Here is a 27,629-nt window from a genome sequence, read left to right as displayed (position 1 = left end):
AGTCTTTAGAAACAAGTGCGCTGATTTCCGCATTTGAAAACTGCGGTGTCCAATGGAAGCTGACATTGCCTGAAACTAGGGATGGGCATGATTAGTCGATTAATCGATAATTGATCATTAAGAATTTCATCGATTACATAAATTTTAATTGACAAACCGAATGTAGGTTGCTGTGCGTAGCGTGACCAAACAGGTGTGTACATGTGTCTCTGCATCAGAAGGAGCGAGACACAAACAGTGGGTCAGTCTGTAACGAACCGAAGCACAAATGTGGATTTAACGATGATTTGTACAAGAAATTCCACACTTTCCGTTGCGTTCGGGATAAGTGTGAGTCCATGTGCACAGTGTATAAAGCAGCACATATGTTTCTGTGTCCAGTGGGAAAAAGTTTTTCCAGGTGAGAGTCGCTCAATGTGGATGACGAGGCCCCGCCCCCCTACCCCCGTACGCTGTCCTGGTTTTAACAAACACAAATCTGGTCACACTGACCTGTATTCACCTGAGTCATGTCTTTTAATCCGACAAAAGTTGAACCACATCAGCGACACAAGAGCTGTAGTTTTATCTTCGCTTATTTTATGCAAATTAGCGATGCGGTTTTAAGTTTCATTTCTGTGAGATTTGAACAAAACTGAATTAAACACATTATAATGTCAAATGGGCTGATGTGGCTCTAGAGTGTTCACGGTTTATATGTCGTAAAGTTGAATTTATTTATGCAGATTAGTAGTGCAGATAGTAATAATAATGATGATCATTTTAATATAAAAACATTAATGATTAATCGATAATCGATCGTTAATTCTTCCGACGATCGATTGAGAACATTTCATCGAATGCCCATCCCTACCTGAAACATCACAAAAAAGCGTTGCATCCTGTCAGCATTTTCAGTGGATAGCTGCACATCACACTAGAGATGTGTACCAAATCAAAAAATAAAATAAATAAAAATGACAACACACTGCTGAAACGTTATGTTATGTCACGTTAATGTTCAAAATGACCTTCTCTAGTCTAAATAATTGTCTACTGTTTCCAATTATCATCGTGGTTTCAGTATTGAGTGTTGAGTCTGTTCTTTAATATCGAAATCAAGTTTGAAATTTTAGTATCGTAACAACACGACCTGCTATATTTTGTCAAATTTTTTGGGGGAAACCACTTCCACAAATCACAAAACAGGCCAAATCCACAGGGGTCTTACGGTGGAACAAAACTGTTTTTTTTTAAATATTCTCTAGATTAGGACCCTGCATTTGGTTCCATATCTCCATAAATATTTAGGTCCAAATTTTATGTAGATTATTAATATTTAGAGGCTGCTCAAGACACTTGCGCTTTATCAGGGGTCTACAAACCTTTTTCCTGAAGTGAGCTACTTTAACAAAATGAAAATGCCAAAGAAAATGAGTAAATTTAAGAGCCACAGCCTTAAAGGGACAGTTCAGAATTTTGCACATAGGACCTAATTTCCTCGTGAGCCAGAGTACTGTAGATATGTGGAGACACTTTTTGAAATAAGCCATCCAGTCCTTGTATTTGGAGAGGTCGCTGGTGTTGTCAATGGTTAGGGGTGGGCGATATCTCGATATTTTAAATATATCGTTTTTAAACTCGATATGAATTCTGACATATCGTATAAATAGATATAATACTTATATTCAATTCTGATTTCGCCGCTTCGCTTGTTTACCTTACCTTTACCTCTCGTCGCCCCCGCCTCCCTGATTTTGTTCGCCCGTGTCTCCTTCACTCTTCACTGTCGCCGTGAACGCCAAAAGTTGGAGCCAGTGAAAAGCTTCAAGCACCACAAACCTTTTCCACCATTTACAAACAAAACCATCAGCAGCACATCCTCATATTCCACTGAGTCATGTCCTTTAACCCGAAAGAAGCTGAACGAGCTGAGCTGCAAGAGAAGTGCTGTTTATGCAAATGAGCCATGCACTTAAGTCTCGTTTCTGTAAAATGTAAACACACGTGCACAAAACTGCATTAAACACATTATTATCTCAAACAGCTGATGTGGCTCTAGAGTCGTTTTGCTTTATTTATTGTAAAGTTTATTTATGCAGAAGATTTTAATTAATAATCTGCTGCAGTGTCACTTGTACAATAGTGTTTGGAAACGTTGGGTTTGATCTGCAGTGGATTGTGGGATTAAACCTCAGAGCTCCTCACTGCTGGATAATAACATGGATCTATTGAAATAAGGAACATCCTGAGCTTCTTCTGCTAAAGGAGCTCATGGTTCTGGTTCTGGTTTGGATAAGAGACTTAATACAAAGATGAGCTTGTGTTGAGTTGTTTTATTTATGAATGAAAAGAAGGAAATATGTTTTATTTATTTTTATTTTACAGTTAAATTATTATTTATGTAATTAGGGTTTTTTGTAATCTTAAATGTTCCTGTATGAACTGCTGACCTCTTACACTTTAATTAAAAAAAAGGACCTTGTGGAATTTGGCAGATTTGTTTTTGCAGTTTTCAGTTTTAGGGGGCTATTTTTTTCTTGAACATATATCGAGATATATATATATATATCTAGATATATCATATATCGAGATATAGCAAAATATATCGAGATATATTTTTTGATCCATATCGCCCAGCCCTATCAATGGTCATAGTTTATCCTGTCACTAAAACACAGTCTTACCCACTCCACAAAACAACCGAAGAAAATCTATTATTACACCAGACTGTCCATGTAAATGTCTGTGTTGATAGAATAATGTTTGAAATAAAACTAACCTTGCATCCCATGAATCGTCGCATGTTGAGGGACTATTTTCTCTCGGAATTTTACTCTGCTCTAGTTCATTGTGATGATGTGAACGTGACCAAATCTAGAACAGGCTTCTTCGTGTGCTCTACGTGTCTGGTGTAATAACAGATTTGTTTCGGGTGTTTTGCGGAGCGGGTAAGACTGTGTTTAGTGGCAGGATAAACTATGACCGTTGACATGCACTAGCGACCTCTGCAAATACAAGGACTGGATGGAATATTTCAAAAAGTGTCTCCACACGTCTCCAACTCTCTGGATCACGAGGAAATGAGGCCTTATGTCCAAAACGTCGAACTGTCCCTTTAAATGGAGTGCAGTTAGATGTTTATGTGCTTATTTAGTGTAGTGGTGCGCAAAAATATCAGAATATCGATATATCGTATCGTTTAATGTGGTGATACAGTATCGATATCATGGGCTGCTGTATCGATATATCACCAAGAGTATTTTAAGGTGTGTTTTACTAAATTATTTTGTTTCAGTGCTACAGTTTTGCTGCTTGTGGAGTGAAAGGAAAGAGTCAAACCTGTCACAACTGAACTCACCTTGATCCTCTGCAGAAACAGGAGGAAACAGTCAAAGACGTTCTTCAACAGATCGAACCACTGAGGAAACGTCATCACGCGCATCTGATCGGCCAGCCTGAGAAAAATTTCAGACGCAAAAGATTAGACGTGCCTTCTCATTCGATATTTGTTTACTGTGTTTACTACTTTCTACATTTCAGATTCGGAAGATTAATATATAACGAGACAAATATATGAAGCAAGACGTATGTAGAAAAGAAAAAAGGTGAAATAACTCAAGTAAATATTTAAATTTTTTATATTAAAATCGTCAAGAGTCTCCATCCTTTGCTTTGTTGACAGTGTTGACAAACCCTTGGCCTTGTATCAGTGAGCTTTATGTCCTAAACTTTATGAACTAAACTAGGACTAAACCAAGATTAAAACCAGAACTAAACTGGGACTAAAACAGGACTAAACCAGGACTAAAACCAGAACTAAACTGGGACTAAAACAGGACTAAACCAGGACTAAAACCAAAACTAAACTAGGACTAAACCAGGACTAAAATCAGAACTAAACCAGGACTAAAATTAGAACTAAATTAGGACTAAACTAGAACTAAACTAGAACTAAACCAGGACTAACACCAGGGCTAAACTAGAACTAAACTAAAAAGCATGACAATATCAAGTAATTCAAAGTATTCAGATTACGTTACTCACTTTAAGTAATTTAATGGATTACGTTACAAACTACATTTTGGGGTATGTAATCTGTAATCTGTAGGGGATTACATTTTAAAAGTCACCTTCCCAACACTGTCTATTTATAATTCTGTGCATTTCTATTGTAAAATATGAATAGTTTTAGAGATAATCACTAATTCTAACAGTTCCTTTGTCTTTCAGTGTAGCTGTTAAAATTGTAATTGGAACGAAAATAATTTCTTGTTTTTCTGGTGAATCACAACATACTTAGTCACACAACTAACAGATACACAACTCATGAAATTAAAACACAGACGTTCTCATGTGTGACCAACATCACACACATGTTCATGGGCCTGTACAGATACACACATTGCATTGTGGATATAATGATCATGTGATATGGGCTGGACTCCTCATAAACTGCTTCTGTGCTGATGAACTGACCCACCAACGCCTCATGGGGACTAGGTTGATATCTTTTTTTTATTTTTAGTTTTATTTATTTAAAAGGGACAATGTATATTCATGAACATATACTTGTAAATATGCCAGAATTAGCCCAAAGGCGACTTTTTATCTGTAGTCCCTGGCAGGTCAGAAAGACAGAAACATAAAAGATAAGAACATAAAACGCGTCACAATAGACAAACACACAAGCATGACATACAACACTGACATTTACATAGGAGCAGAACATTAGTGGTTACAGGTCTGGTTTCTCTTAAGCCGTCCTTTCAGATTAATTTTAAATGAACTGAATGTGGTGCAGTCTCTTATAGCAGCTGGGATGTTGTTCCAGATTTCTGTTCCTTGACTGATCACACCTGTTGACTGAAAGTTGTGCGTCTAGTGCAGAGGTGCTCACACTTTTTCATCATGTGAGCTACTTACAAAATGAGCAAGTCAAAATGATCTGCCTAATACAAAGCCAAGCAAACTGCACTGAAACACTCTGTGCCCCTTTTTTGGACCCTCACCCACAGTTTGAGAACCTCTTCTTTAAGAGAACTTCCTCTGGCACTTTACACAAAACTGTGAAAAAAGTGAAGGAATATTTTTAAACCTGTTTTTTAAAGTTCCAAACTGGAGGTGCATTCTTTTTTGGTTTTGCAGTGATATTTTCCAGCCTCTGCACGTTTACCAAACCAAACACACATCGTGACAAACACAGATGCATTTGTGCACTTTTGTTAGACAAACTTCAGCCAAATGTGGCAGTAGGTCTGTTCTGTAGATCCGCTCTATGCTGTAGACTTGCTTTGTGCCAACACTGGAACACAAATTTAGACTGGTTTTTGCTTCACGTTTGGTCTTGCTCTTCTAATCAGCGCACTGTGGGAGGGGCTTGTGTTCGCTGTACGCAGGAAGGAGCGAGAGCGTGAAAAGGCGAGGAGCGGCGTGCACCCCTGGTCTATAGGGTATTGCACTGCCTCTGATAGAGGCTCTTGTTCCCCGACCACTAGTGCTGGACGTGAGCTTAATGAACTCACCCAGAGCTGGTGGAGCGACTCCATTTAAGACTTTGTAGACTGAGCAGGCGAGTTTAAATTTTTGAAAATTTCCAAAACTTACGATATTATACTTCTGCAGTATGAGACAATGATGAAACGATAAAGATTTCCTATCAAATATCTCTGATTGTTCTTGTTCTTGTTCTGTTTTCAGGTTCAGCCGTTCAAAGAGAAGTCATTTTGTGTCTTGGAATCTGCTGCACATACACTCACCCAAGACTGCGCAGCCTTCATTGCAAAATCTGGAAAAAACTTCACCAACTGGCAACAAATTTTGGACTTGGAACCAAAAATTTAAAGGCCAACATCGAGCTGGACTTAGTAGTTTTCAAGGTTTTTTGGGACCCCTGTATATCAAACGTCAATTTGACAAACAGATCATTTTTTTAAATTTCCCGAAAATAAAAAATACTGACTTTTATTCCACCTTTTATTTAACTATTATTTAACTTTTATTTTAAAAAAATTTCTACAAAGTCTTCCGCTCCAGAACACACACTTTTACTGACAGAGGATTGGTAATTAGAAAAAAAGACTGCACATAACTTATCTTGACATGTATAGGATTCTTGTATTGGTTTATCAGTTTAGATTTCAGTCTTCTCAGAAATGTTTATGCGTAAAATGTGCACCGTGAACTACTTTTTTAAAATCACAATACTTGAAAAAGACTTACTTGGTGACGACTTCAGTGTCAATTTCTTCTATTTGTAAAACGCAGTCGGCCACGCACTGAAAAACAAAATGAAAGGATCCACGTTACGCCGTTTTCTGATCGATGTTATGTTGTTTCCTCATCACAAATATTTATAATTTGCAGTGACACCACTATGGGGGAGGGGGGGGGTTCTGTATGTATGTGTACAGCAGGATATTCAGCAGTTACCACGGTGACCACTGCTGGGCAAGTTACTTCAAAACTGTAATGTGTTATTTACTTATGACTTGTTTCTGTCGTTTTGAAGTAATTTGTTCCATTACAATATTACTGTGTTTAAAATATAAAACATTTCACGACTATTGTAGCACTTTAAGAGACTCAACCAAAGAACTGTCGCTGATCGTCAAAAATAACAATCAGCGAGCGAAGATATCGAACTTCTGCGCCGTATACGGACTGAACCAGGTCTAAACCAGGACTGAACCAAGAATAACCAGGTCTAAACAAGGTCTAAACCAGGTCTAAATCAGGTCTAAACTAGGACTAAACCATGTCTGAACCAGGACTGAACCAGGACTGAACAAGGACTGAACCAGGACTGAACCAGGACTGAACCAGGACTGAACCAGGACTGAACCAGGACTGAACAAGGACTGAACAAGGACTGAACAAGGACTGAAACAGGACTAAACCAGGTCTAACCCAGGACTAAACCAGGACTAAACCAAGTTTAAACCATGTCTAAACCAGGACTGAACCAGGATTACACCGGGACTAAACCAGGTCTAAACCAGGTCTAAACCAGGTCTAAACCAGGTCTAAACCAGGTCTAAACCAGGACTAACTGTCATTTCACCACTGCTATCGCAGTGATTTTAGAGAATGTGTATGAAGAAAAACAAAAAACCCACACTGATAGTGACACAGACATTAGAAAATGCAAACACAGCCAATTGTGACAGTAATTTAATGTGTGAGACACTTGTTTAACAGCACAAATCAGATCACCTGCTGTATTTCCAACTAAACCAGGTCTTTATGGTCAGATTGGGCTAAAATAAAGATCAGATTAAAGCCTAATTTGAGTAAGAAGGTGTGTTTACCTGGTTGACGATGGCTTTCGCAGCTGAAATCATCTCTTCGTTGTAAATGTCCAGAAAGTCCAGCTTCCTCTGACGCAGCAAACCGAAGACCAGTGATTCCAGACGCTCCTGAACGCACCACAAAACACAAACAATAAAGAATACTCTAAAAAATACCTGTTCTTTAATACAGTGATTGTATTGGACAGATTAGATTGAAAACCCATGTAAAGGTCCTATATTACACTATTGTTAATCTATATTCTAATGTAGTTTCCTCCTGGAGTTGCGTTTTGTTTCATTCTTACATGTTTAACACACAAACCCTGCACATTTAGGCTCAGTTCTTCTCTCAAACAGACAAGAAATGCTCCACTGTGTTTTTAAACTCCACCTTCACTAGAGTTATTTGGATTTTTTCAGTCGTGGAATTGACAAACTTTGAAGTTCCTCACTGAAACTGCTTCAGTCCTCAGAGCAATAACAGATATTAGAGACTTTATATCCACAACCTCAACTGAACAAAAAGTAAAACTAAAATATTAAAAAAAGCCAATTTCTTAAGGTTATTCAGTAACACTTTATAATAACTACACCTTATTTGGCCTTAATAAAGCATGAACAAAGACTTAATTAATAATGATTCACGCTTAGTAACTACTTAATTACTACCTGAATTAGCACTTAACTTGCACTTAATTCACCGCTGTAAATAGTTACTCATAAGTATTTCTGACTTAATTACTCATGAATTAACCATTTGTGTGTGCATTTGTAAATGTATATTTAAGTACAAATTTGAGCATTTATTAATGATTAGTAAACCATGAGAGAATGATTTACTAGTAATGCATTATTGTTTCTCTGGAATTTGACCAACCTTAACAAATGCATAATAAAGCATAATTCATCTTCACTTTAGAAAAGCTCTCAGAAAGACTTAACTAACAGATAACAGCTGCCTGAATGATCATTGCATTGCATTATTAGTAAATCATTCTCTCATAGCTTATTAATCATTAATAAATGCTCAAATGTGTACTTAAATATGCATTTGTAAACATGGAAATGGTTAGTTCATGAGTAATTAAGAAGTATTAAGTTACTATTTACAGCACAGGCCAATTAAGTGCAAGTTAAGTGCTAATTCAGGTAGTAATTAAGTACTTACTAAGCGTGAATCATTATTAATCAAGTCTTTGTTCATGCTTTATTAAGGCTAAATAAGGTGTAGTTATTATAAAGTGTTACCGGTTATTCCAGTACAGACATGTCAAACTGAGGCCCGGGGGTGAGTTGAGATCATATCAAATCTGTATTAGAGCTGCCCACCGGCTACAGATCGACTACAGAGACATTACTTATTTAAAATGTTATTATTTTATATTCTGCTTGCTCGGGATTCAATTTTAAAGCAAAACTATTATTAAACATTTATTTTAATAAGAAAAGGTTTAACATTACATATCTCGAAAGAAGAGCAAACATGCAGAAGTTGTTGAAATTTTTAAATAAATATTTTGTTTGGCCCACGACTTAGTCCCAGTTTTTAATTTTGGTCCAATGTGAATTTGAGTTTGACAGCTCTGTTCTAGTGTGTTGCAGAGTAGAACAGTTCAACTGAGGCTAAACAGAGCTGCTAACGTTAAAACTAAAGCTTCATGACATCACAAGGTGGAACAGCATTTTGAGCTTTGGAGACAGACTAATAATATAGGCGAGTTTCGGCTGACGTCATTGTTATTAAAAGCCCGCGTTGCATGCTGGAAAATATTTTGGTCGGAGGCAAGAAACATGATAGCGTCAAACACAGTGCGTAACCTCACGTATTTATCCCCAATAATGGTAAATTCCTGCTGCATCCATTATCAGATGCACAAATAGAAGCACGGAAGAAGGAAAATGTCTTTTTCGTATTCAGAGTGAAAAGAACCACTAACGGTGAATTAAACGACTTTCAAACATCCACAGAGCAAACGTAGAAGATCCTAACAAACCGTGGACTCCAACAAGTTCAACAACACATCGAGACTCTTGGAGGTTTTCATCTTTTCTGCTGTGAATGGCCCAGGAGTTTCCACCAAGTCATTGTGGATATCGCCCAAGTGAACATTTGCCCAGGTAGATGGTGAGTCTGACCAGAAATTTGGTTTGGTCCAGGCTCTGTCGGAGTTGAAAAGGGTGATTTGGCGTCCGTCGATGCTTATGACCAATTTCTGGTCAAATGGTCTTGGGTCCTCTGCCGTTAGAGTGGATAAATAACCGGGATCAATACCCTTTACGTGTTTTCTCGCTCCGTCCGTCATGTAGAATTAGTGTTTCTTGCCGCCGACCAAAATAATCCCCAGCACGCAACGCGCGCTTTTGTCAACAATGAAACTCTCCTATAGAGTTACTCAAAACAAGCATGAATGAAACAAAACACAACTCCAGGTCTGTTTTTCATGAGGTAACGTTATAACATAACTAAAAGCTCACAAGCATGAGTTTTGTGTAATATAGGAACTTTAAATTAATTAAATTCTACACTTAACTGATCAGGTATCAAATGTTTAAATTATTGAACCAAAAATAAAAATGTCATCCATTCATTCAACACTTTTTTCTACAAAGAAAAAAATAAATAAAACCCATGATTTAAAACCTTCCCCCATTGAAAAGTATTGTAATTATAAATTCATCATACGACTAAATGTTTCTTTCACCTTCTCTGTGGCAGCGTTTGGGGTCTTAACCTGTGATGGGTACAATATTTATTATTTCAACTTAAATATTTCACAAAAAAATAAATTAAATGTGGTGTGTGTGTGTGTGTTGGTGGAGGGAGACGGGGCAGACTCGCAGCCTCACTTCTGTCTGCAAGTGTATTAAAAGGCGCCATAAATATCCAATTCATTATTATAATTATGTGCTATTGTATTTGCGTATTTTTATTTATTATTATTTACTTATTGAGTCAGTTACCTCAGTTTTAAGCACATTTAACCATAAGATCAATTCAGTCCTGGTCAGATGTGTGTAAACTGCGTCGTTGTGCGTTGGCGTTACCTTCTCCAGGACCTGAGGCTCGTCCCTCAGGCTGCGGTTCAGATCGCTCCGAGCGTAAATACTGAAGTCCTCCACCATCATTTTATCAATGAGCTTCTCCAGCTCACACAGCTGAGAGCCCAGGTGTCTGCAACAGCCACAGACAAACACGTTTAGACTCTGACAAACTTTACTCATCTAAAAGAGAAATTATTTGGACACAGTAGCTCAAACATCACAACATAATATAATAACTTACTGTATACTGTATTTTTTGGACTATAAGTTGCACTGTTTGGATGTTTCCTGTGACTTACATATTAAAATTTTCAGACTGACAGCTGCGAGAGGCTCTCGTCTTGTGTGTCAGTATCTTGCACTCCTGTACCACTGTCACTTGGCTCTACTGCGCATGTCTCCTGTAGAAAGAGCTGCTGTATATTCAGCTGAAATATTCAGCCGAAATCGATAATCGAGCAGAAAGAAAGAAAGTTTGGAGTGAGCGAGAAACTTGTGAGGGACTGGCGGAAAGCAGGGATGGAGAACACAGCTTCACGGAACCAGGAGGGTACGCCATGAAACTTTCCTGAAGTCACTGGATGGATGGACAAAGCCTGGACTTCATTTTCTTTATAATTTTAACTTTATTTATTTTATTATTTAGTTTTTTACAAATAGATGTGTATTTGTAAATATATCTTTTTTCATTAGCAAAAATACATTTGTAAAACTGAAAATTCTGTTTGTAAAACGTGATTCGCGTTTGTGCATCACCAATTACACGGATTCGCAGATTTCCTCTATGATGTATTTTTGAGAAATCCACAAATGCAGCCGATTAACTGAAACTCAGATGAAAAAAGATTTATTTACAAATAGACATCTATCTGTAAAAAACAAAATAATAAAATAAACTGTAAGTGTCACTTTTTTCATGGTTTGGGTGTTTCCTGTGACTTATATATTAAATTGTTTTTGGTGAAGTGTGGAGAGGTTCTAGTCTTGTGTGTGAGGATCTGCTGCTCCTGTTCCTCCTGTAGCACTGTCACTTGGCTCTACTGCGCATGTCTCCTGCAGAAAGAGCCTCTGTCCTGTCTGTATCATGTCAGTCGATCGCAACGTCACTAAAAATCTAACATTTAAACAAACTTATAAAGACGACAACATCGAGCAGCAGAAAGAAAGTTTGGAGTGAGAGAGAAACTTGTGACACCGGGAGGAGGCACCATGAAACTTTCCTGAAGTCACTGGATGGATGGACAAAGCCTGGACTTCAGTGACACGGAAACCATCCTGTCGGGATTCAGAAAGAACCGAATAATTCTAACTGGAACTGATGCTGAGTCTGACAACAGCGACACAGAAGAGGAAGCAGCGCTCTGTTTACCTCATGGATCTATGGTTTATCTCCGGAGGTTGCGCAGAAGTGACACCGAGGATGAAGAATAGAATGGATTAAGTGATTTGGAGTGAGATCGTGAGTTTGGTAAAATTGTTATGTTCTGTTGTTTATGCAATAGTTATCTGAATAACTTTTAATATGTTACATTAACAGATTAACGTCTATTCAGCCTGTTGTTCTCTGTACTATTGTTATTACTAGAACTTGCCTTTCAAGATGAAATGTCGGAGAATGAAATATCTTACAAAATACATTTCCCAAAAAAAAGTGCGATTTATAGTCCGGTGCAACTTATATTTGTTTTTTTCTTCTTCATTACACATTTTTTGGCTGATGCGACTTATACTCCGAAGAGACTTATAATCCAGAAAATACGGTAGTTATTATATAGTCTGGTCCAGTGCATGGGTTGTTGTACAGTTGTAGGGAGTATTATCTGACTGGTGCAGTGGGTGAGTTGTTGTACAGTTGTAGGGAGTATTATCTGTCCGTCTATAGTCTGGTGCAGTGGGAGAGCAGGAGTGAGAGGACTCATTTTGTTCTTAAAATGTTTGTTTAATAACGCTGTAACGCTCTACATGATCCAGATTTTTTTTATTTTGCTATTTTGTTCCTAAATGAAGATATGAACATAAATAACGGACCAATCAGACGCCTTCATTCCCCAAGATTGCATTTTGTTGCTAAGTGAGCCTCCTTTCCACTTTCCTGCCCCGACCACTGCCAGGGGTGATGGTCACTACATTTTGACAGGTTCGAATGACATTTACCTTTCTCCAGTGACGACACGACTTTTTGGGGCTTTAACAACTGGATGGAGGCATTTAAACTATCATTTAAAACTCTCATTAGAGCGCTGCCACTTTGTGGATTTAACTGTGTTGGATGATAGTTCGTCACCGAGTGCATCTAACAACTTTAACTTTTAGACAATTTTTGGGGGGGTTGTTGTAGTTTTTAATTTGTTCTATTAGTCTATTAGTCTAATGTACTAATACTAACACTAATATGTGAAAAATCCCTCAGTTAGAATCCAAGACAAAGGAGAAAATTCAGTTTGTCGACTGGACAAAAGTTTGTTGCTGCTTCTTCAGTTTTGGTCAGACGCTGGTGAACACTTCCTTATATCTGTCTGCATGGAGGAGCTAAATAACTACTCTGAAACTAACACACACACTTGTTTACAGTTTCTGTTTGTTAGTTCGGCCTATTGAGCTGCACTGAGTGTGGGGTCTGATTATCATAATAATTCATGTCCAGAATGGACCTTCCACACCTCTGGACCTGACCTGACTACACCTGTTGTTCTCTTGTTTGTTTTGATTTAGGTTTAAGGATAGAGTTGTAAATGGGAGACAGATGATGTCTGAAGCCTAGTTTAGAGAATAATTCTCTTTCTTTAACTTTAATCTTTCTTTTTTATTTCAGTCCCCTCTCAAACCAATTCTTGTCTCTGGCTAAGATCTGTCCACCAGTGTCTGACCAGAACTGAAGAAGCAGCTTGGTTGAGCTGCGAAACGTATTTGACCAAACAAACTTTTGTCCAGTCGACAGAACAGATTTTTCTCCTTTGCCACTAATGAGGGGTGTGCAAAAATACTGAAATATCGATATATCGTATCGCTTAATGTGATGATACAGTATTGATATCATGGGCTGCTGTATCGATATCGCCAAGAGTATTTTTTGTATATTTTACTCAATAATTTTATTACAGCACTACATTTTTGTTGTTTGTTTAGTGGAAGGAAACACATTTATGTAACACATTTGACATTTTCACAGTTTTGAGGGTTAAAATGGGCATGTTTCTTATTCACGCACCAATGATTTATTAAAGATTTTTAGTATCACAGCCACGATTTAGCCTTTATTTTTATTGAACCGTATCGAATCGATTTGAAATATATCGTATCAAATTGAAAGTGCACTGTATCGTGATATGTATCGTATCATGGTCTATGTATCGTATCGGCAACTTCTGAATGATACCCAGCCCTACCACTAATACTTTAAAATGTATTTGTGCTAATAAACTTTCAAAGACCCTGATGTCCAGTTTTTCCGGTAAGTAAAATTTTAAAAATAAACTGATGGTAATTGATTTATTAGTTAAATAACCCCTTATAGATGTATAAACACCTAGTTTTGACAAATCTGAAAATCTTGCCCAGCAAGACTAATTTAACATGACTGGCTCATCAATTTTACAGCTGTGCATAAAATGTGCATTTGAAGTGGCAGTGCTCTACACAACCATAGACGCATTTATGCACACAACAGTGGAAGCAGTTTGAAGTCTTCTTTTACACTTTTCTGTAAAAAATGCCAGATGTACAGTATTTTCTGCACTATTAGTCACTCTGGATTATAAGGCGCACTGTCGTCAAATGGTCTATTTTCGAACTTTTTTCACAAATAAACCGCGTGGGACTTTAAAGGAAACCCAACAGTGTGATGGGTGAGTGGTTTTGTTTGTTTGTTCGTTCACGGTGACTCTGGGCTTTGTTCAGTTGTGGCGTGTAGGGAGGTGCTGTCTGGGACCGCTGGATTGTCGGCGTGTTCGCAGTGACTCGGTTGTTCAGTCGTGTCTAGAAGCGGCACATTGCGCTCGCTTTTTCGGTTCGTTCCTCCGTTCCGTTCCTCGTCGGCGTGGAGTGATGATTGTGTCTGTGGGTGTTTTTCGCCGTGCGGTCGCTGTCTGCTCCGTGTGTGTTTGCGTGAATCCATGTATTATTCGTTCACTTGTTTTTCAATATAAAACCAAAAATAAGAAAATGAAAAAAAAAAACTATTTTCTTCATTATTTGTCTCCAAAACCAAATAACGATTTGTTTTTTCAGTTTTCGATTTTGTGTTTAAATGAAAAATGGAAAAAAAGGACAACGGCCGTTTCCCGTTTACGTGACTTCCGTGATTGCAATGCAGGACTTTTGCACTGCATGCAGACTGAACCAGGACTGATCCAGGTCCAGGACCAGACCGGGACCAGACCAGAACTGAGACTGGGACAATACTGGGACCAGAGCGGGACCAGACCGGAGGCTCAGAGCCCACTGCAGGGTCGGAACTTGAAGCTGGAGCTCGGACCCTGCAGAGGCTCAGAGTCCGCTCTGGTCCTGGACCTGGATCAGTCCTGGTTCAGTCCGTATGCAATGCAAAAGTCCGGCAAAAGTCCGGCACCACAGTCACGAGAGTCACGTAAATGGATTGATCGTTTCCCGTTTCCGTGACTTCCATGACTGAGATGCCAGTTTTTTCGTTTTCTTATTTTTGGTTTTATATTGAAAAATGAATGAACGAATGATAGACAGATTTGTGTGTTCTGTGGGTGGTGCGGCTTTGTAGTTTACTGAAGTCGTGCTGGGACACCTGAGTGGATTCGTGTATGGGGCGCTCTGGATTGTGGGGCGCGATCGTTTTTTGATGCGGTTGGAGGTTTAAGAGCGCGACCTATAGCCCGGAAAATACGGTATAAAGATTATTTTATTCACACGGGCGGGCACATTTAACAACCTCAATCATGATTGGCTCTTGTGGTTACCATGATACTCGCGGCTTCAAATTCGCTAGTGTAACCATTAGTATCTGGAGCCTCATTTGCACTGCACTGAACGCTGTGGGTGACGTCACACTCACTTAGTCCACTTCTTTATACAGTCTATGGTCCAGTGTTGATATAGTATAATGTAATCATGTAATGTAATATAAGAGAAATGACTAGTGTTAAAGTGTTTTTTATTATCAGTGCGATATTGGAATCTGTATTGAGCATCGAATCTGTTCCTTAGTATCAAAAATGTAAATCGAGTTTGGAATTTTAGTATCGTGACATAACATTACACAATATAAAATCGTAAGTGCGTCTCACCTGAAGCTGTGTATTCCCTGCAGCTCCTGCTGTAGCACCTCTTTGGTGGTGGCGATGAGCTCTAGCGCCCCCACGAACTCGGAGGTGGACAGGAGTAACTGCACGGTGGGCTGGGTCTGGTGCACGGCGGCCATCAGCTTGAGTTTGTTGTGCAGTTTGACGCAGTTGTTTCGCGTGAGGGCGGATCTGAGCGCGCTGAGGGGCCCCCGGCACATGACCCGGTCCATGTCGGCGGTGCGCTGCCTCAGGACGGACACGGCCCTCTGTGTGTTCTGCAGACGGTCCTGGAGCTCGTGCTGGGACGACATGGCGTGAAAGAAGGCCTCGGAGCGGAGGGAGATCTGACGCGCGATGCTCACCTCCACCACGTCCAGGTAGTGGCTCAGCTGAGGGGAGAAAACGGAGAACAACACTTTAAACGAGCTTCTGTGGTTGCCATGGTCGTGATTGGCTGCTCCTGTGGCTGACTGGCACACACTTCGAACGAATCAAAGGTGAATTGTGTATCTTTGCTGGTAAAGGGTCTGATTTTCTCCATGGAGATGTTATGGCTTTGTTTGAAATGTTTCGTAATATTGGATTAAACCTTTCTATCATCATGGAGACCAAACAATGCCGAATTACTGGTCAGATCTGAGGTGAGTAGGGATGGACATTCGATGAAATTTCATTAATCGATTTTCGGGAAAATTAACGATCGATTATCTATTAATTATTAATGTTTTTATATTAAAATTATCATCATCATTATTACTACTAATCTGCATAAATAAATTCAACTTTACGACATATAAATCATCACCGCTCTAGAGCCACATCAGCTGTTTGACATTATAATGTGTTTGATGCAGATTTGTTCAAGTCTCACAGAAACGAAACTTAAAACCACATGGCTCATTTGCATAAAATAAGCAAAGGAAAAAACAGCTCTTGTGCGCTGATGCGGTTCAACTTTTGTCAGATTAAAGGACACGACTCAGGTGAATACAGGTTAGTGTGACTGTATTTGCGTTTGTCAAAACCAGAACACCGTACGGGGGGAGGGAGGTGGGACCTCACACTTGTCTCGACCAGGACGAAAAGTGGGGAATTTCTTGTAGAAGTCTTCGTTAAATGTGCATTTGTGCTTCGGCATATTGCAGGCTGACCAACTGTTTGTGTCTGCTCGCTCCTACTGAATCCAGAGAGCTAGGAGAGACGCTCAGTTTAATGGCTCAATGTATGGAAATGTAAACCTGAACATTTGCATGATGTCCGGGGAAAAACGGACGTTTGCTCACCCTACGCTACGCACAGCAGCCTACATTCAGTCTGTCAATTAAAAATGAACGTAATTGACAAAATTTTTTATGATCAATTATCGATTAATGGACCAATCATGCCCATCCCTAGTGGCGAGGTGACCCCGCTCACAGTCAGAATGTCTGTTTTTGTGTCAAACAATGTCCAAACTTATAAAAATCGAGTTGAAACGATTTACATGCCGGCGAAATTGAGGACAGGGGAGCGATAACCAGAGTTTTGTGAGGATTTGGATACATTTTTGTCTTTCTATGCCTTATTTCATGTTCATATTTTCAAAGTATATTTGATTCATTTTATGTTTTATATGTCACAAAACAGGTACCTAGTTGTAGCCTATAATATTATTTAATTTGAAAGTTTTGTGTAAATGATCAATAACAAAGTGTTTTCTATTTCTTTGAGAGAGAGAGAAATGCTCATTTTAATAATCCCGATTTCAATATTGACCAAAATAATCTTGACAATGATTTTTTCCATAATCAAGCAGCTCTACAATGCAGCTTTAAATTCTATTCTAATACATGAACAGAGCCTATTTACACGGATGAACTGAATCCGATGGGTGATCGAACTGACCTTTTCCTGCAGAAGTTTAGAGGAGGCCACGTCTCTGCTGCTTTTTCCCCCAGCGCTGTTAAAATGAGACCAGGGCAGAACTGCGTTAAAGGTGCCGGGGTCGTCCAGGGCGAAATCCGGCTTCATGAAGATCTACAACAACAAAAATATGAACAAAACATAAGTAACAACACCAACAAACGACTTCTGATTAAACAGGTTTGAGATTTAGAGAATTCAAAACAGTGCGTTACCTTTGGGACTTGTTCAAGCTCAGATTTAGTTTTATCTGAAAGGAAAACCGTGGAAATGGAAAATTGTTATTATCGTCCTTTATAGCAGCCACAAGCACAATAAGTTTTCTTTAAAGTTATAATCTATGACACTCGTGGATCATTTTGTTATAATTTGAATATTTTAAAACACAATATTGACCTAAAACGAGGTGATGTCGCTGTAAACATCATCAGAACAAAAAGTCCAACTGAGTATCAGATATCTTTAAAAAAAAAAAAGTGTTCATACCAAAATGAAATGTTTTGCGGTATTGCATTAAACTTTTCTATCATCATGGAGACCAAACAATGCCAAATTACCAGTCAGATTTGTGGAGAGGCAACCCCGCTCACAGACCCAAATGAGATTTTAACATAATTTCTAATATATACATTTCAGCTTCCAGTTTTGGTCTCACAGTTTTTTATTTATTTGATTTCATTTTTTTGTTTCCATTCTAGCGCTCCTTTTTGGAACGGTAAGAGATGTAACTCACCAACCCCTGACAATCCGCGTGTCATTCGGTCATTCCTTCTTCGAAATAAAACCAAAAGTAAGAAAAAAATATATATAAATTTCTTCATTATTTGTCTCCAAAACCAAAATGGAAAAAACAAATAACGGCCATTTCCCGTTTCATCCAATTCTGACCATGGATCTATAATAAAAACTGAAGATGCTGGGTATCATTAAGAAGTTGCCGATACGATACATACCTCGATACATAGGCCACAATACGATACATATCTCGATACAGTGCACTTGCGGTTTGATACGATATATTTCAAATCGATTCGATACGGTTCAATAAAAACAAAAGCTAAATCACGGCTCTGATCCTCAAAGTCTTTGTTAAACCACTTCTTGTGCAAAGTTCATCTGAAAAACACCCATTTTAATCATCAAAACAGTGAAAAAAAAAAAAAAAGATTCCTTCCTCTGAACGAGCCACAAAACTGTAGTGCTGTAACAAAATAATTTGTGAAAATATACGCCAAAGTACTCTTGGCGATATATCGATACAGCAGCCCACGATATCGATACTGTATCATCACATTAAACGATACGATATATCGATATATCAATATTTTTGCACAGCCCTAGATGCTGGACTTCTGTACTGCATTTTAGTCCTGTTTTAGTCCTAGTTTAGACAAACAAACTGTTATTCCTTTTTTTTCCCATTTTGGTTTTGGATATAAATAATTAAGAAAATACTTCTATTTTCATTATTTTATTTTACTTATTTTGAAAAATGAATGAACGAGTGATACACAGATTCATGACCCTATTTTGTCTTTACATCCAAATGTAAATACTTGAAAAAAAATCACGAGATAATTTTTCGCTTGTGCGCGCAAACTTGTGGCAATTTTGTCTCATGAGAGTTTTTGTCCAATCCCTACTGTTTTTTAAGGTATATTTGAGCAATAAAAACATCTCTAAAACTGTTTAATGTCATATTGTGGAACATTCAAAGAAATGCAATGACATATCCGTAAAAACAAGCATGTGAACCATAACCGAAAAAGTTACACAGTGCACCTTCAGCCAAGAATGGAGCGGTGGGCGTGAAAACTGGGGAAAATCCGAGAAATAATGTCTTGAATACAGGAACCTCTCTGATTTTGCAGAATAGGTCCACTTTAATTGATCCATTGGCCCATTAAGACTTGGCACCGGTGCTGTTATAAAACTGGGGTTCGATACACAAGCCTATTTCTGGTCCTGATTCACAAACACGGCACTGTCCTGGGATTTGGACATCAAGAGAAGCTTTTTGTTCTAAATTTATCAGGAATACAAAAAAGGCTCCCTGCTGAGATATTAAAAGGTTTTACTAATTCATCCGTACCGTGGTTGATGTTGACACTGGAGACTGAGTCCACGTCTTTGTTGGGGCAGATCGTCTTGCAGCGTTCGTGAATGCGCTCCCTCTAAAAATAACACACACACAGAGCTCACACCTCCTCTAAGGCATTGTCCCCGTCCCGCAATCACAAAGAACAGAGCAAAGGGTTCTGAGCAGGAAAGTATTTGTCTATAGACTCACAGCTCACAATCAACAATGTTCTTACTGTTCTCTTGTACTTCCGTCAGTCATTACAACAGTGAAAAAATCCATAGCACACTCAGACGGCCGATGACCAAAAGCCTTTATTATTTTTAAATTAAGTTTCGGCAAAATCCTTTTTCGTCAGATCATTTTTCTTGCTTTGAACCACAGTATATATGGATTATATATACCGTGTTTTTCAGATTATAAATCAATCCGGAGTATAAATCGCACCAGCCAAAAAGTGCGTAATGAAGAAGAAAAAAACATAAGTCGCATTTTTGGGGAGAAATCTACTTTATAAAATCAGAGACCAGGAACCAGCATTTCCAGTGTAAAGTGAAGTTGTAGTAAAAACAATAGAAGAGAGAACAACAGACTGTTAATGTCACATATGAACAGTTCTTCAGATAAACTATAACATAAACAACAGAACAAGTTTACCAAACTCTCCATCTCACTCCAAATCACTAAATCCATTAAATTCTTCATCCTCGCTGTCTTTCTGACAAACTCGGCTGCGACCTCCGGAGGTAAACAGAGCGCCGCTTCCTCTTCTGTGTCACTGTCGTCAGACTCAGCATCAGTTCCAGTTAGAATTATTCGTTTCTTTCTGAATCCCGACAGGATGGTTTCGGTGTCACTGAAGTCCAGGCTTTGTCCATCCATCCAGTGACTTCAGGACAGTTTCATGGTTCATCCTCCTGGTGTCACAAGTTTCTCTCTCACTCCAAACTTTCTTTCTGCTGCTTGATTATCGTTTTCAGCTGCAGATTTCACGACTTGCAGTTTGTAATCTGCAAAATCTGATTTTGTTTTTGGGGGCATTTGTGTTCAGTCTTCTCAGTCTTTGTCTTTATAAGTTTGTTTAAATGTTAATTGTTGAGTGGTGCAGAAGTAACGATGCGATCGACTGACATGATACAGACAGGACAGAGGCTCTTTCTGCAGGAGACATGCGCAGTAGAGCCAAGTGACAGTGGTACAGGAGGAACAGGAGCAGCAGATACTCACACACAAGACTAGAACCTGTCCACGCTTCACCAAAAACAATTTAATATACAAGTCACTGGAAACACCCAAACCATGAAAAAAGTGACACTTACCGTTTAGTTTATTATTTTGTTTTTTACAGAGAGATGTGTATTCGTAAATAAATATTTTTTCCATTTGAGTTTCAGTTAATCGGCTGTTTGTGCGTCCTTCTGCATTTGTGGATTTCTCAAAAATACGTTATAGAGGAAATATGCGAATCCGTGTAATTGGTGATGCACAAACGCGAATCACGTTTTACAAACAGAATTTTCAGTTTTTCAAATGTATTTTTGCGAATGAAAAAAAATATATTTACAAATACATATCTATTTGTAAAAAACTAAATAATAAAAAAATAAATAAAGTAAAAATTATAAAGAAAATATACAGTAGTGTTGCAGTTTTACTCTACATTAGTGTTATTTAGGGATGTAATTTAGGGATGCTGTATCATCAAAAGTCTCACAATAATATTGTGGGCTGTCACAATATATATCAAATCACAAGTTCCTTTGCTTAAATGTAGGTTTTATAGAAGCAGCAGCTCATAAACACAGGGAACTACATTTCCCATGATTCATTTCAGTGCAGACAACATGAAGAAATATGGTTTTTACTTGAATTCTTGGGACTGTGACGGAAATAATTCACACCAAAATCTTACACAGGAGGAACAGGAGCAGCAGATACTGACACACAAGAGTAGAGCCTCTCCACACTTCAATGTCAACATTTTAATATAGAAGTCACAGCGGAAACACCCAAACCATGAAGAAAAGTGTGACTGACAATCCGAAAAATACGGTACTGTGGTCCAACGCAAGAAAAATGATCTGACAAAGGATTTTTGCCAAAACGTTATAAAAAATTAAGAAAATTTTACAAAGCATTTGGACATCGGCCGTCTGAGTGTGCTGTGCATTTTTTCCCCACTGTTACATTGCTGCTCCTTACATTTGCACCTCTGCAGGAACTCTGGTTGGTTTGCATTTGCTGTTTTATTTGATTTTTTGTCAATCACCATCTTTGCACTTTTTCCTTACTACCTCATATATATATATATATATATATATATATATATATATATATATATATATATATATATATATATATATATATATATAATAAATAAAACTGTGATATACTGTATTTATATTACTGTATTAGTTTTTTTACTTACTTGTAAATACATTTATATAATTATGTTTTATTTGACACCAGTTTCTTGCCATCTTTTATTGCTACTGTATTTTCCGCACTATTAGTCACTCTGGATTATAAGACGCACTGTCATTAAATGGTCTATTTTCTAACTTTTTTCACAAATAAACCGCGTGGGACTTTAAAGGAAACCCAACAGTGTGATGGGTGAGTGGTTTTGTTTGTTTGTGGTGTTCACGGTGACTCTGGGCTTTGTTCAGTTGTGGCGTGTAGGGAGGTGCTGTCTGGGACCAACGGATTGTCGGCGTGTTCGCAGTGACTCAGTTGTTCAGTTGAACGGTGTGGAGTGATGAGTGTGTCTGTGGGTGTGTTTCGCTGTGCGGTCGCTGTCTGCTCCGTGTGTGTTTGGCGCTCTGGATTGTGGGGCGTGCAGTCGTTTTTTGTTGGGGTTGGAGGCTTAACTCTTTCCCCCATGAAGACGACATTTGACGACCCCCCTGAACCCTTAATGACGACTTTTGACACCTTCGCCGTATCACTAAAGACGAGATTTGACGACCTTTAGAAACGGCTCGGTTTTTCACATTTAAACAGAGACTGTGATAGGTGGGGGCCACTACAACCCACACTAGACTGACCAATAGGATTCAAGGATATGTTTTCGCCGATTTTTTCCGAAGTTAATCGAAATAGTGACGATGGTAGCTTCCGGAAAAAACACAACACGAAACACGTGCAATGGAAAGATCGCGGCGCTGCGGCGCACAGTTTTAGAAATAATGAGGAGCGGACGTATTTTATGGATAAGTTTAGAGAAAGTGACTTTTATAGATTTCAAAGTGATGATGTTGAAGTTGATTATAAAGTGGAAAACAGCGATAGCGACAGACTTTCGGGGAGAAGGTGAGATGCTGCTGATGTGTCTGTGTGGAGTCCTGCGATATCCGAACAAACTATCTGAGCTTTATACTCGATTATGAACCAAAATTGCCCTGAAATCTGGATGTTGCCCAGGCCAGTCCTTTAAAATATTTCAGTCTTTTTTTCCAAGATGCGATGTATAACAGAATCGCTACAGAAAAAACGCTTATGTGGAGCTCTGCGCACGAGAAAATAGCCAAGATGACAAATACTGGACACACACTGACGGGGAAGAGTTTTATTATTATATTATTATATTATAATAAGCTAAATGAGTTGAATAAGCTAAATGAGTTGAATAAATAAAATAAGTTGAATAAGCTAAATGAGTTGAATAAGTTAAATGGAAAAAAAATTATTGGGTGCACACAGGTGTACAACAGGTAAAAACAGGTGCACACTTGGCTATACTGTATCTGGTGATATGAAATCTGTTTAAATACTTTGACAAAGTATATTTTTTATTTTTTTATGAATATATTACTCAGAACATGCAGATATCAGATGCTGAATGTAGTTTTTTGTTTTCGAGCTTGCACCTGACCAGGTAAACTCTCATTTTCAGTGAGCTGTTATAAACCTATAAATGAGATGAATCACATTTAAACATCCATAAATGAATAGTTCAGAGTCTAAGGTTTCCAGAGATACAAATATGTCTGTGTTACAATTAAGTTCATGAGTGTAAAAATCATTTATAATCACTTGTGGAAGTCTGTTTTCTTTTATGCAATTATGCTCTATGGGTGTAGCCCTAGTAACATATGTATGGGTTGTTCCTAGTCGGCGTCCAGGGGGGAAAGAGTTAAGAGCGCGTCTAATAACCCGGAAAATACAGTACTTATTTAAAAGTTTTATTACCATTTTTATATTTTTTACTCTTTGTTATTGTAATATATTGTGATGTGTGAGCTGCTGTGTCCAGGTAATTTCCCTTGTGGATCAATAAAATCTGTCTAAGTCTAAGTCTAACCTTGTTTACACACTGATCACTTGACTACACTTGATGTTGTGAAGCGTGGATTTACCTGTGCGGTCTCCTGCAGGTAGTGGCTGAAGTCGTCTCTGGTGATGGACGGCAGGTGGCAGCACGGAGCCACCTCTGTCTCTGTGAAGTCCAGGCCCCATGTTTTAGTGAAGAAGTCGGACTCTCGTTTGGCGAGTCGGGGGTCGTTCAGAGCCGCGGGGAGATTGACCTTTGAACTGTAGACGGTCCAGGGCTCGTGCTCCGCCACTACAGACGGACCGCCGCACAGGCCACGCCCCTCACCTGAGAAACAACAACAAGTCCGTCTTTACTGACATCAGGAAGACACAAAGGCACTGGGCTTATTGATACTTTGAGGCCGATGTCGTCAAGATTCCCTGTCAATTTGAAGCTAACTGAAAGCACTGCTCTGTCTGAAGCTCTGTTACTCCACACGAGTACATATCTGAGCCGTTTTTGTTGCAGATACAGTGTTCGTTCACACTAATCTGATGGAAAACGGCTGAGAGACAGAACAATCTGGTGCCTCCAGCTCCCACAAATTCATCTGAGTACAGATCTGATCCGGCACTGCGTGGACTAGGGATGGGCATGATTAATCGATTAATCAATAACTGATCATTAAGAATTTCATTGATTACGTTAATTTTAATCGACAAACCAAAGGTTGCTGTGTGTAGCGTGAACAAACAGGGGTCCGTACATGTGTCTCTCTGCACTCAGAAGGAGCGAGCAAACAGAAACATTCTGTCAGCCTGCAACGCAAATGCGTATTTAACGATGACTTGTACAAGAAATTCCACATTCCAAATGAAGACTTGTCTCTTTCCAAACGCTCTTAAAGGACGATCGTTTTGACTGTTGACCGTGACACCCTCATCAGAAAAATGTCCAACATGAGAAAAGTGGAGCCGAGTGCAGGATTTTTTGCATACAAGTTAATGGTAAAACATTGTGTTGAAACTGCATTTTTCTTAAAGTTTCAGGTTGTTCATAATATTATAATATTTTGTAAAAGAAAGAGTTCATCAATTAAAAAAGATTTATTTAACTTATTGTTATTTTGGGGGTTTATATGACATGAGTTTTCTGATCCGGCCCCTTTGGGATCAAAGCAGGTTGGATACGACCCCTGGACCAAAATGAGTTTGACACCCCTGGTTTATATGAATAGACATATATTCTAGCCTCTTAGAATTACTTCGCGGCGCACAGACCTACATCAGAGTATCAGTGTTTTCAGGCGTCCACACTAGGGACGGGCATTCAATGAAATTTTCTTAAACGATCGTCGGAAGAATTAATGATCGATTATCGATTAATCATGAACATTTTTATATTAAAATTATCATCATTATTATTACTATCTGCACTACTAATCTGCAGAAATAAATTCAACTTTACGACATATAAACATAACGACTCTAGAGCCACATCAGCTGTTTGACATTATAATGTGTTTAATTCAGTTTTGTTCAAATCTCACAGAAACAAAACTTAAAACCACATCACTAATTTACATAAACTAAGTGAAGATAAAACTCCAGCTCTTGTGTCGCTGATGTGGTTCAACTTGTGTTGGATTAAAAGACATGACTCAGGTGAATACAGGTCAGTGTGACCAGATTTGCATTTGTCAAAACCAGGATAACGTACGGGGGGAGGGGGGCGGGGCCTCGTCATCCACATTGAGCGACTCTCACCTGGAAAAACTTTTTCCCACTGGACACAGAAACATATGTGCTGCTTTATCCACTGTGCACATGGACTCACACTTGTCCCGAGCGGAACAGAAAGTGTGGAATTTCTTGTCCAAGTCATCTTTAAATCCACATTTGTGCTTCGGTACGTTGCAGGCTGCTCACTCCTTCTGATGCAGACACACATGTACACACCTGTTTGGTCACACTACACACAGCAACCTACATTTGGTTTGTCGATTAAAATTAACGTAATCGATGAAATTCTTAATGATCTATTATCGATTAATCGATTAATCATGCCCATCCCTATTCAGGACGCAATAACATTTTGCACTGGAGCCACTATTGTTGCCTCATTGTGTCGCCTGGTATTATTTCTCGCCTCAGCGTCCATTACGGTGATGGGTGTACTCGTACCTGTAGGCTCCTTGGGGCAGACGTCGGGCAGAGATCTGACCCTGAGCCGTGGATCGTCTCGCTCTTTGTGGAAGATTCCTGCAGCGCGAGGCGCTGAGGGAGAGCTGCGGCTGGAGGCCATGGCCGGGGCACGGGGCCCTCAGCTGTGCACAGAAGAGGGAAGACAGAGGTTTAGAGCAACGAACAGTTCACTTGTGAGAGTCTGCGTAGAAATGAAACACTAAGACAGGCATGTCCAAACTATGGCCCTCGGGTCAAATGCGGCCCTCAGACAAATTTTTGTTGGCCCTCAGGCTTCACTTTTTACTGCATTTTTTTTTTTTGAAAAGAATCTGAGCATGAATAAAGTCTGATGGATCATTCTAACGTGTTAAACCTGCACATATTTCAATTATTCCCTGTACTGAGTTCCAGTCTACGGCCCTCGATCGTCCCTCTGCTTCATCTGTGTTTAGATATTTGGCCCTTGATGAAAAAAGTTTGGACACCCCTGGATTAAACATTCAGGTTTAATAAACTACAGTTTGGACACCTCAGCAGTGGTACTTCACATTTTACAGTGTGACATTAAGACTTGGCACCGGTGCTGTTATGAAACTGAGATTCAATAATCATCCACATTCCTGAACCTCTGGGTGTGCAAAAATATTTTTAAAATAGATATATCGTGTCGTTTAATGTGCTGGAACAGTATCGATATCGTAGGCTGCTGTATCGATATATCACCAAGTGTATTTTTTGGTACATTTTACTAAAGTATTATGTTACAGCCGGTTATTTATCAAAATATACACCTGCACCCGGTGTTTAAAGGAGACCTGGTGTTTAAAAAAGAAAGCTGGCGAAACACAGCGGGCAGGAAATGGAAGCAGTTTTTAGGAGTTTTGGTAATATTTGGTATATTACTTCAGTTTGGCAATTGGGAGGAAGCAGCTATGTGATCGTAGCTGCTGTGACGTAAGAGGAAAGTTGTAGTAAAGGGGCGAGAAAAGGCAGAGGACGAGGCGGCAGGAAACGTGCCCACAAAGTCAGCAAAGTAGTCACCGGGTCATCGTATAACAGCGACGCCTCCTTCAAGTCGTGCCATAAAAACTGTAAATTATAGTGAAACTGGTTAAAAGAATTTGAGTACCATATTTCCCCCGTTTTGCTGAGCAGGATTTCTGTGAGGAAGGAATTAATCGCCTGCCCCAAATTGCCGCCTAGTCTCAAATAAAAGCCTGGTCTGTTAAATGATTGAAACAAATAAACACTCCGGCTATTATTTGGTATTTTTATGGATATTTAAAATCAATTCAATACGGTTCAATAAAAATAATGGCTAAATCATTGTCAAAAGTCTTTGTTAAACCACTTTCTGTTCAAAGTTAACATGAAACATGCCCATTTTAAATCATCAAAACTGTGAAAACGTCAAATGTGTCGCATAAACGAGTTTCTATCTTCTAAACAAGCAACAAAACTGCAGCGCTTTAACAAAATAATGAAGTAAAATAAACCAAAAACTACTCTTGGCGATATATCGACACAGCAGCCCTCGATATCAATTCTGTATCATCACATTAAACGACACGATATATTGATACTCCTGTTAATAAAGTATGATAATCAAGGCAAAACAAGGTGCATTTTAGAGCTTTAGAC

The 27,629-nt window shown here is 38.8% G+C and overlaps 1 protein-coding gene across 2 annotated transcripts in view; it reads right to left on the bottom strand.

Annotated features, from left to right (window-relative positions):
* vps54 (VPS54 subunit of GARP complex) overlaps positions 1-26,147 on the bottom strand; it is a 42,512-nt gene extending 16,365 nt beyond the window's left edge. The window contains exons 1-11 of one of the 2 annotated variants that reach the window (XM_055158082.1): positions 25,986-26,147; positions 23,906-24,147; positions 19,560-19,641; positions 17,683-17,717; positions 17,450-17,581; positions 15,569-15,954; positions 10,317-10,443; positions 9,974-10,003; positions 7,290-7,397; positions 6,202-6,257; positions 3,341-3,437 (exon numbers count right to left, since the gene is read on the bottom strand). In XM_055158082.1, coding sequence (XP_055014057.1) covers positions 3,341-3,437; positions 6,202-6,257; positions 7,290-7,397; positions 9,974-10,003; positions 10,317-10,443; positions 15,569-15,954; positions 17,450-17,581; positions 17,683-17,717; positions 19,560-19,641; positions 23,906-24,147; positions 25,986-26,106 — 1,416 coding nt within the window. In that variant the 5' untranslated portion in view covers positions 26,107-26,147. The remainder of the gene's footprint in view (positions 1-3,340; positions 3,438-6,201; positions 6,258-7,289; positions 7,398-9,973; positions 10,004-10,316; positions 10,444-15,568; positions 15,955-17,449; positions 17,582-17,682; positions 17,718-19,559; positions 19,642-23,905; positions 24,148-25,985) is intronic. The other variant, XM_055158083.1, reaches the window with a different exon arrangement.
* Between the last annotated feature and the right edge of the window lie 1,482 nt (positions 26,148-27,629).

This window comes from Boleophthalmus pectinirostris, unplaced genomic scaffold, assembly GCF_026225935.1.
Source record: "Boleophthalmus pectinirostris isolate CB_2022bp ecotype Guang Dong unplaced genomic scaffold, ASM2622593v1 HiC_scaffold_22, whole genome shotgun sequence".
In the NCBI taxonomy this organism is placed as follows: domain Eukaryota; kingdom Metazoa; phylum Chordata; class Actinopteri; order Gobiiformes; family Gobiidae; genus Boleophthalmus; species Boleophthalmus pectinirostris.
Note: the sequence above shows the minus strand (reverse complement) of the source record. Positions and strands in the feature narration are given on the sequence as shown.